Source organism: Drosophila kikkawai, chromosome 3R (genome assembly GCF_030179895.1).
Source record: "Drosophila kikkawai strain 14028-0561.14 chromosome 3R, DkikHiC1v2, whole genome shotgun sequence".
NCBI classification, from domain to species: domain Eukaryota; kingdom Metazoa; phylum Arthropoda; class Insecta; order Diptera; family Drosophilidae; genus Drosophila; species Drosophila kikkawai.
The window spans coordinates 18,492,500-18,502,405 of NC_091731.1; the positions used below are offsets into that span (position 1 = coordinate 18,492,500).

The 9,906-nt window shown below is 48.5% G+C and overlaps 3 protein-coding genes across 3 annotated transcripts; 2 read left to right on the forward strand and 1 right to left on the reverse strand.

Annotated features, from left to right (window-relative positions):
• Positions 1–77: 77 nt before the first annotated feature.
• MED27 (mediator complex subunit 27) lies at positions 78–1,256 on the forward strand. Its single transcript, XM_017176306.2, has 3 exons — positions 78–322; positions 383–649; positions 714–1,256. The coding sequence occupies exons 1-3, from the start codon at positions 153–155 to the stop codon at positions 1,156–1,158; spliced, it is 882 nt and encodes a 293-aa protein (XP_017031795.1). The 5' UTR covers positions 78–152; the 3' UTR covers positions 1,159–1,256.
• Positions 1,199–4,438, reverse strand: LOC108081217 (gametogenetin-binding protein 2-like). The gene is made up of 4 exons (XM_017176295.2): positions 4,081–4,438; positions 3,117–3,683; positions 1,702–2,931; positions 1,199–1,573 (listed from the first exon to the last, which is right to left on the reverse strand). The coding sequence occupies exons 1-4, from the start codon at positions 4,174–4,176 to the stop codon at positions 1,313–1,315; spliced, it is 2,154 nt and encodes a 717-aa protein (XP_017031784.1). The 5' UTR covers positions 4,177–4,438; the 3' UTR covers positions 1,199–1,312.
• A 502-nt stretch (positions 4,439–4,940) lies between these two features.
• Positions 4,941–9,199, forward strand: pic (DNA damage-binding protein pic). Its single transcript, XM_017176282.2, has 6 exons — positions 4,941–5,119; positions 5,250–5,661; positions 5,729–7,008; positions 7,078–8,272; positions 8,333–8,729; positions 8,801–9,199. The coding sequence occupies exons 1-6, from the start codon at positions 5,059–5,061 to the stop codon at positions 8,879–8,881; spliced, it is 3,426 nt and encodes a 1,141-aa protein (XP_017031771.1). The 5' UTR covers positions 4,941–5,058; the 3' UTR covers positions 8,882–9,199.
• The last annotated feature ends 707 nt before the right edge of the window (positions 9,200–9,906 follow it).

The following is a 9,906-nucleotide window of genomic DNA, read 5'->3' on the forward strand; positions in this document are numbered from 1 at the left end:
TTTTTTACGGCTGATGTTAAAAACATCGGAAAATACCGCAAATACTAAAGTTATCGATGTATCGGTTTCACCTTCAGCACCCGGCTCATCTTTTGTTGTTGACAAAGAAAATAGCAAACGTTTATTCGGCGGATTGAAACCGCTTTGGAATTATGGACAAGTTAAATTCCACCCTAACGGCGGTCAAGAACCTGCGATCAAATGTGAAGCAGTGCTTCGAGCATTTGGCCGATGGAACCGATGGGGAGGGTGGAGAGGAGAGTCGGAATAAGTTTGTGCACGACTTCCAGGAGAGATTCGGAGCCATCAACTCGCAGTTGCGGTGGGTTAATCTATGAAAATTTGTTTCGAATCGAGTACCATTTAAGCTATTTCCCTACAGGGAAGTGGAGCAACTAATAAATGGATTGCAAGTCCCGCCCACAGCGTATTCACTGGGAAATACGGCTTACCTTGCTCAGGAAACGTCTCAGGACCGGCAGGCGCTGTACCCGCAACTGGTCAACAGCTACAAGTGGATAGATAAGGTGCACGACCACAGCTTCCTGGCTTTTAACAATCTCAACCAGAATACGCTAAGGCGTTCCTACAATTACTGCTCCCAGAAACGCCAGCGCCTGCCTTTTTCCTCGTTTAACAATGATCCAGAGTAAGACCTAAATACAACAATGTGATCACAGATATTTAAATTTTAACTGTTTTTTCCCCCTCAGCCACATAGACAAGCTGCTAAGCGAGATCAACACGGCGCCCCACACCTCGTACCGAATATTCCGCCCATTTGGTACCAATGCCGTGGCCATTGTTACCATTAGTAACGTGATGAAGGCGGCCATTGTCTTCAAGGGTGTACTGATCGAATGGGTGACCGTAAAGGGTTTCGATGAGCCCCTGGAACACGACGATCTGTGGGCAGAGTCGCGCTACGAAGTGTTCCGCAAGGTGCAGGAGCACGCCCACTCCGCCATGCTGCACTTCTTCTCACCCACATTGCCCGACTTGGCGGTGAAGAGCTATGTGACCTGGCTGAACAGCCACATCAAACTATTTCTGGAGCCCTGTAAGCGATGTGGTAAATTCGTGGCCAATGGGTTACCACCGACTTGGAGGGACTTGCGCACCCTGGAGCCGTTCCACGAGGAGTGCCGTAACTGCTGAAGGATCCGTATATCCAAAATGTAATACTAACTGATAGATGTAACTTGTATACTTCATTTATTTCAAAAAACAAAAAATTATATATTTATTTGAATGCACGCGCGCGTGTTGATTTTTAGAAATCGCTGTCGCTCGACTGAATAACTACAACGGTTTAATGCGTTTTATTTATATGGCCAGCAGGGACTGCGGCAGGAGCAGGCATCTTTGAAGTCTTCGCTTTCAACGGCATCTGCACGCCGCGTTTCAGGCACAGGCTCTCGAAGTTTGCGCGCAATGTGGCGCGTAGCTGTTCCCGCTGACGCTGCACCTGCGCGCTGTGGCACTTGAAGGCCAGCACCACATCCTGCGGAATGTAATAGGTCTCATCCTCATCCTCGTCCTCCTCGTTGTCGTCGTAATCGTCGAAGTCGTCCTACAATCGAAAGTAATGTTGAAAATTAGTCTCAAAATTTACATTGATCGTAAATATATATGAATATTGGGTTTTAAACACTGAATGGCTTTCTGGGAGGTTATAAAAACATCGTTCGCTTGACTCACCCACATCTGCAGCAACGAAAACTTGTGCTCAAATCGCGACTGATTGCCGTAGAGCAGCAAGTCGGAGACGTAGCTATTGCGAGCCGACGCCAATCCGTACATGCCGTGCTGATGCTGATCCTCATCGTGGGGTCCGTCGTGGTTGCACAGCCCATCCGAACAGGATACCTCCGAGCCCTCCGGCGACGAGACCACGCTAGATGTTCGCGAGTCGGCGTGCGAGGTGGGATCGCTGCCGTAGCCAGAGTCTCGAACATCCTGCTCGCAGGGACAGTTGGGAATGGGGGCCAGACAGTCCTCGCACTTGTCCTCGCCATTCAACTTGGCTACGACGCTCGACGAGATGCAGCTGGCCACGTCCAGGTGATCGTGATCGTCGTCCAAGGGCTGCTGGGTGTTGCTAGCCAACGGATGATGTTCCTGCTTCCGTCCTTCTGCCTTTTTCAATCCCGCTGACTGCTTCTGCTTCTTTTTCTTCGATTGCTTCTTCGGTTTCGATTTCGTTGGTTTAGACGTTAGTTGCGTTGTTTCTGGTTCCTGGTGAGAAGACTCCAAAACAATGCCATCGTCCGCCCCAGGATCGCTTTGCCCGACTTTCTCCTCATCCGCATCCATTTCCTCCTCTTGTTCGAGCTCCACTATCTCCAGCTCTATCGACTCCTCCTCCTCCTGCTCATCCGCCTCCTCGTCGGACTCGTTGGCCTCGGCGTCTTCACACTGCCGGTGCAAGTTCTTCTTCTCGTCCTTCTTCTTCTTCTTCTTGAGCTTCTTCTGCTCGCGCTTAAGCTGCTTGGCCCGCTCCGCACGACTAATCTCCTGGTAGAGTAGCTCCAGGTTGCTGATGCCCTGCTTTTGCTCCACGAACGTGTCAAAGCTGCGGCAGAGGGCGTGGACGCCCACAGCGGCCAGCACTTGGCATGCCCGCTCCTCCTCACGCAGATTCACGTAAATTCGACGCAGCCGTTCGTACATGATCATTCCGACGCAGGTCAGCACTTCCTCCTGGGCAATCTCTAGCGTCTTGGCGTGGCGTTCGCGCAGCTTCGAGTAGCTGCCGTTCACCTCCGGCTCGGCGCGCTTAATCAGCGCGTCCAGGAACTCGATCTTGTTGGTGTTCACGTGGATATGCTGGTCGGGCACACATTTGCGGATGTGGGCGTACAACTGAACCGCGTAGCCCTTCTCCTTAGCCGAAATTTCGCCAATGAGTATTTTATAGGCGCGCTCAATCTACCAGAAGATCAGAAAGGAAATGATCAAGTTTTAGAAAAGTGACGCGCAGTAAAAATGATTTTGAAAATAGGTAAATATATGGTTCTGAATGTGAAGACCCGCCTGTTCTAGATACATATGCATAGATACAATATACAAGATACATCCTGGGAAGCATAAAACGCTGTTATCTTTCAACTCACCTTCGTCCGGCAGCCGGAGCAGAACTTGTGCTTCTTCAGGTAGTTCTCGAGCACGTCGTGCAACTCCTTTGTTTCAATGATGGTGAGCTCATTGCGGCAGTTGCTCTTCATGGCGGACCACACCTCGCGCCACGTCTCCGAAAAGGGTTTTGCGCGGAAGGCATCGAGCGAGTGCAGAACGCATCGCGTCTTGTTGCGCAGTTTATTATCCAGCAGGTTGTTAAGCACCTCGTGATGCCGATAGAGCAGCGTGCCCAGGGCCTGCGGCGTCTTCAGCTTCTCCTCAACGATGCCTAGCGTGTTGGTGGGTCGCAATTCCAGGGGATCTAGCGTGCGATGTCCCGACTCCGTCAGCTGGTGGAACAGGCGCTCCACACGGCGTCGACAGCCGACACACTGCACGCACTGATTAAGAATGGCCATAAAGCTGGCGCAGTCGATCTCCAGCGATTGTCGCCGTTCGGCCTCTGTGAGCAGTTTGAATTTGCGCGAGAACTCCTCTAGATCCCGACCGCGGATCATCGGACTGTCGATCACCAGTCCTTTGCTGTTCAGGTCCATTAGCATCTGAAAAGACATCGGAAAAAATAGAGAGAGTTAGAAACAAAAAGGAGAATTAGCAGGGAGAGCGAGAGAGTGACGGACGGACTGCACACAAACAGGTTCTTCCGGCTGCGCCTCGTTGTTGTTATTGCACACTTTTCGAAGAACAACATGGCGACGGCGGCGGTAGGCGAGAGGGAGAGTTGTGGGTGGCAAGAATCATAGCTCAAGTTCCCCCCTCAATACAAAAACAACAAGCCATCATCACTTATGTACATATAACCCATCATGTTATGAAAGTTTTTGGACCAAGTGCACACGCACACACCCACATATGTAGGCGTGCTTGTGTGGGTTTTTGGATGGCCTTAGCCTTACATATAGAGAGATATTGGTGCGGGTGGCAAGTAATTATGCTTACCATTAGTTTATCGCCAGCCACCAGTGGCAAATTCCTGCGGCCAACGTAACCGGAGTCATCGTCGTCCGTGTTGTAGACTTTTGTAAGTCTCGCCATGATTGCAAGGCAACGGCAAGGCAAGGCAATGGAGCAGGCACTTTACTCAGACACAGACACTTTTCTCCAGAGCTCCGGGGCGGTTGAAGGAAGGAAATGGGGGGATCAACGGGTATGCGACAGCAGCACACGGATCAACAAATAGTATTGACAATTATCTCCAACTCAATTTCAGTGCGTTCGGTCTCTCGAGATCGGTAGAAGTATTTCTTTTTATTTCAAACACGTAGTAGTCGGTCGGTCCGGTCGCCATTAAAGAGAGCAGGGTTGCTAGCGATAAAATATACCGACCAGCGTATTTCCACTAGTCAGTATTTTCTCGTTTAGCGTATGAGATACATATTGTTTCCACTACAGCTGTTGCAAATATTTAAAGTCTTACAAAACTGCTTATACGATATTTTCAGTCGTACTGGAAGTCCAAGGCCGTTAAAATTATCGGCTTTGTACTGCTAAATTAAAGGTTCGTTAGCTTAAAAAATGTATATAAGATACAAAATGTGTATTCTGGGTCGTTCTGTATACACCAACAGGCATTTTTTCTTTTTATTATTTTACTTTTGAAAGATTAATTTGTCAATAATAAGGATATAAAAAAACATATTTAAATATAATATGTACATATGTAATAAAAACAGAAATTTAGATTTAAATATATATACATTTATTTATTGGTATATTTTTGTAATCCTCCCAAATAGGCGTTGGTATAAAAAGTATATTCTTGAATGGCCGGACGGTATGATTTATCGACAATTCCGCGGTCACACTGGCGGCGTCTGTTCAATGAATTTTTTTTAGCGCGTTGACAGCCAGAACTGTGAAAATCCATCAAACTACGTGGAATTACGCTAAATATCTCGAATTAAGGGTCACAGGAAGATGTCGCATCACTACGTGGTGACGGCGCAGAAGCCGACGGCTGTTGTTGCTTGCTTGACCGGTAAGGGAAGAGCGCTGCAGGAGGGAATGCCTGTGGTTTGGTCGGCGAACAGAAAACAAGCGTGTTTGCCGGCAGCCAGATTACACAAGGAGCGATTTCACTGTATGTTTAAAATGCCTTATCCCGGCAGGAAACTTTACTTCGCCCACGGACCTCAATCTGATAATTGCGCGAAACAATCAGGTGGAAATCGATCTCGTCACACCGGAGGGCCTGCGTCCGCTCAAGGAGATCAACATAAATGGCACCGTTGCGGTAATGCGCCACTTCCGTCCGCCGGACGGCAACAAGGATCTGCTCTTTATTCTGACGCGCCGCTACAATGTCATGATCCTAGAGGCTCGAATGGTCAACGACGTTATCACCGTCGTCACCAAGGCCAATGGCAATGTGTCCGACCCGGTGGGTATTCCATCAGAGGGTGGCGTGATTGCCGCCATCGATCCGAAGGCCCGGGTCATAGGAATGTGCCTTTACCAAGGACTATTCACCATTATACCGATGGACAAGGAGGCCAGCGAGCTAAAGGCCACCAATTTGCGGTAACGTACTTCGATTTTTGGCATCTTAGGACAATTGTAATACCATGATCATTTCCCCAACTTGCAGCATGGACGAGTTGAATGTTTACGACGTGGATTTTCTGCACGGCTGCCTTAATCCTACCGTCATTGTCATCCACAAGGACAACGATGGGAGGCATGTGAAGTCACACGAGATTAACTTGCGCGAAAAGGAGTTCATGAAGATAGCCTGGAAGCAGGATAATGTGGAAACGGAGGCAACAATGCTAATTCCGGTGCCATCGCCCATCGGCGGGGTGATCGTAATTGGCAGGGAATCGATCGTTTATCACGACGGCAGTAACTACCATGCGGTCGCGCCCCTCACATTCCGGCAGAGCACCATAAATTGCTACGCTCGGGTGGATAGCAAGGGATTGCGCTATCTGCTGGGCAACATGAACGGCCAGTTGTACATGCTGTTCCTAGGCACCTCTGAAACCCCGGGCAAAGGCATAACCGTGAAGGATATCAAGGTGGAACAACTGGGGGAGATCTCTATTCCTGAGTGCATTACTTACCTGGATAATGGGTTCCTCTACATCGGCGCCCGCCACGGCGACTCTCAGCTGGTGCGCCTCAGTTCGGAATCTATTGACGGCTCCTACGTCATACCAGTGGAGAACTTTACGAACCTGGCGCCCATTCTGGACATTGCTGTCGTGGACCTGGATCGCCAGGGACAAGGGCAGATCATCACGTGCTCGGGTAGCTTCAAAGACGGATCGCTGCGCATTATTCGCATAGGGATTGGGATCCAGGAGCACGCGTGCATTGACTTGCCCGGCATTAAGGGCATGTGGTCACTGAAAGTGGGCATCGACGACAGTCCGTATGAGAACACCCTGGTGCTGGCCTTTGTGGGACACACGAGGATTCTGACGCTGTCTGGCGAGGAGGTAGAGGAGACGGAGATTTCCGGATTTGCCAGCGACCTGCAAACGTTCCTCTGTGCCAATGTGGACTATGATCAGCTGATTCAAGTCACCTCGGATAGTGTGCGCTTGGTGAAGAGCGGAACCAAGGCTTTGGTGGCCGAATGGCGGCCCGACGGCGATCGTTCGATTGGCGTTGTCTCATGCAACACCACACAGATTGTGGTGGCCTCCGCACGCGACATCTTCTATATCGTCATTGAGGATGGAAAACTGGTGGAAAAATCTCGCAAGACTTTGGCCTACGAGGTGGCTTGTCTGGACATTACACCACTGGATGAGACGCAAAATAGTTCAGATTTGGTGGCCGTGGGCTTGTGGACGGATATATCGGCTGTGATCCTGTCACTGCCCGATTTGGAGACCATCTATACCGAGAAACTAAGCGGAGGTGAGCGATAGACACTCCATTGGGCTAAAGAGACGAGAAGCAATGCTTGCATTTCCATTTCTATTGCAGAGATTATTCCGCGCTCTATTCTGATGACCACCTTCGAGGGAATACACTATTTGCTGTGCGCTTTGGGCGATGGCTCCATGTATTACTTCATTATGGATCAAACCACCGGGCAGTTAACGGATAAAAAGAAGGTGACTCTTGGCACGCAGCCCACAACACTGCGTACCTTCCGCTCCTTTGCCACGACGAATGTGTTTGCCTGCTCCGATCGCCCCACTGTGATTTACTCATCCAATCACAAGCTGGTATTCTCCAACGTCAACTTGAAGGAGGTCAATCACATGTGCTCCTTGAATGCCCAGGCCTATCCTGACAGCTTGGCGCTGGCCACCAAGAACTCCGTAATCTTGGGTACCATCGATGAGATCCAGAAGCTGCATATTCGAACGGTGCCGCTGGGCGAGGGTCCCCGTAGGATTGCCTATCAGGAGGCATCTCAGACCTTTGCAGTGTCTACGCTTCGCATTGATGTTCACGGAAGAGGCGGGGCCAAGCCATTGCGAAACAGTGCCTCGACGCAAGCGCAGAATATTACCTGTAGCTCGAACATATTGCCCAAGCCGGGCGGTGGCAACTCCACGGCTGCCAACGCGGAGGTGGGCCAGGAGATCGACGTGCACAACCTGCTGGTAATAGACCAGAACACGTTCGAAGTGCTGCACGCCCACCAGTTTGTGGCGCCTGAGACCATATCGTCGCTAATGTCCGCCAAGTTGGGCGATGATCCCAATACGTACTATGTGGTGGCCACATCGCTGGTCATACCCGACGAGCCGGAGCCCAAGGTGGGCAGGATCATCATTTTCCATTACCACGACAACAAGCTCACCCAAGTGGCAGAGACGAAGGTGGACGGCACCTGCTACGCCCTGGTTGAGTTCAATGGAAAAGTGCTGGCCGGAATCGGCAGCTTCGTGCGCCTCTACGAGTGGACCAACGAAAAGGAGCTGCGCATGGAGTGTAATATCCAAAACATGATTGCCGCCCTGTATCTGAAGGCCAAGGGCGACTTCATCCTAGTTGGGGACCTGATGCGGTCCATCACTTTGCTGCAGCACAAGCAGATGGAGGGCATATTTGTGGAGATCGCCCGAGACTGTGAGCCCAAGTGGATGCGGGCCGTTGAAATCCTGGACGATGACACCTTCCTGGGCTCTGAGACGAATGGTAATTTGTTCGTGTGCCAGAAGGATAGGTGGGTGTAAAAACTGACATCGAATATGTATTTTTAATAATCTTAACTCCAACATTTTAGTGCTGCCACCACGGACGAGGAGCGCCAGCTGCTGCCGGAGCTGGCTCGGTTTCATCTGGGAGATACTGTCAACGTTTTTCGCCACGGATCTCTGGTGATGCAGAACGTCGGCGAACGGACCACGCCGATCAGTGGCTGTGTGCTGTATGGAACCTGCAACGGGGCTATTGGCATTGTCACCCAAATCCCGCAGGACTTTTACGATTTCCTGCACGGCCTCGAGGAGCGGCTGAAGAAGATCATCAAGTCGGTAGGAAAAATCGAGCACACCTACTACCGTAACTTCCAAATCAACACCAAAGTGGAGCCCAGCGAGGGATTTATTGACGGAGATCTGATTGAGAGCTTCTTGGATTTAAATCGCGAAAATATGCGCGACGCCGTCCAGGGACTGGAGGTAGAGCACCACTAAACTTGTGTTAAATATCGGGAGAGTAGGTCTAAATGTTGTTCCTTTTCCCTTTGCAGCTAACACTGAATGGCGAACGAAAGGGAGCGGAAGTGGAGGATGTCATTAAGATAGTCGAGGACCTAACGCGCATGCATTGAAGTTCTCTTTGTAAATAAGTATTGGATAAAGAGCCGTCACCACACGCGAATAATTCAAACTTACATGAAGCCTTGGTACCATGTATCCCTTTCAACACCTCAAATGGTTCTCTCACAACTATTCGTTCTAACAGCTGCGTCTGTCGTTCCGCTCGGCATTTCTCGAGTTCTTCGTTCGTGTTTGCCCCTTACAAATATTGACAAAAATGTAGCAAAGAAAATAAATTGTTTTCAAAGTGCGCGGCACGCGCTCTTTCAAAGTTGCGCCACAGTCACTAAATAATTTAATAAAAAATATACATTTTTTAAATGGGACAATATGGCTTTTAATGGGAATTTAACGACATGACATTTATGGACAAAACAATGAAACATTTTATCTTTAAAGGTTTTTGTAGCTCAAACAGCAAATGCTATTTAATCCAGTTACTATATTATCATAATGTGTATACCCTTGCAAGATTTTTAAATTTGAGTCAAAAGTATGCCGTTTGAAAACGTATTTATTAACCCAAAACAGAAATTTCGAAAACAACCAGCAGGTTTAATATTAATTTATTAATATATTTCCGTATTTGACCAAGAAACCTTCTCAAAACTAGTCCTTCTAAGCGATATAAACTTTAACACTTGCATGTTTGTTACCTAATTCAAAATAAATTAAAAAGTCTTCAGAAATATTAAAATAGTGGCTTCATGACTTCTAATATCTGCGTACGAGGCGTTACCAATTAGGGAAAGGTGTATCAAATCACACCCCTACTTGTTAATTAAGGAGATAACGTGTTCAAAATCATCAGCCCTAAATCTCAAATAAATTTAAACATAAAATGTTTAGTATTTATATAAACCGAGAACTATTAAAATAAGAAGCCAAATTTAAAATTAGCTAAACATAAAAAAAAAAGTAACTAAAAGAAACATAATAAATTGAGTTATTCCCAGAAAGAAAATCCCTCGACTAATACCTTCTGGCAACCCGCACGCATGCGCAGCATAGTTCGTCCGTTTACCGGCCACCGGGC

Bases quoted from the DNA above. Each gene is read 5' to 3' on its own strand.
- pic (XM_017176282.2), top strand. From the start codon at position 5,059: ATGTCGCATCACTACGTGGTGACGGCGCAGAAGCCGACGGCTGTTGTT. The intron at 5,120-5,249 runs GTAAGGGAAGAG...TTATCCCGGCAG, and splicing joins TGTTGTTGCTTGCTTGACCG to GAAACTTTACTTCGCCCACG. The intron at 5,662-5,728 runs GTAACGTACTTC...CCCAACTTGCAG, and splicing joins CTAAAGGCCACCAATTTGCG to CATGGACGAGTTGAATGTTT.
- LOC108081217 (XM_017176295.2), bottom strand. From the start codon at position 4,176: ATGGCGAGACTTACAAAAGTCTACAACACGGACGACGATGACTCCGGT. The intron at 2,932-3,116 runs GTGAGTTGAAAG...ATCTTCTGGTAG, and splicing joins GCTCCGGCTGCCGGACGAAG to ATTGAGCGCGCCTATAAAAT. The intron at 1,574-1,701 runs GTGAGTCAAGCG...TTTCGATTGTAG, and splicing joins TTTCGTTGCTGCAGATGTGG to GACGACTTCGACGATTACGA.
- MED27 (XM_017176306.2), top strand. From the start codon at position 153: ATGGACAAGTTAAATTCCACCCTAACGGCGGTCAAGAACCTGCGATCA. The intron at 323-382 runs GTGGGTTAATCT...ATTTCCCTACAG, and splicing joins GCCATCAACTCGCAGTTGCG to GGAAGTGGAGCAACTAATAA. The intron at 650-713 runs GTAAGACCTAAA...TTTCCCCCTCAG, and splicing joins TCGTTTAACAATGATCCAGA to CCACATAGACAAGCTGCTAA.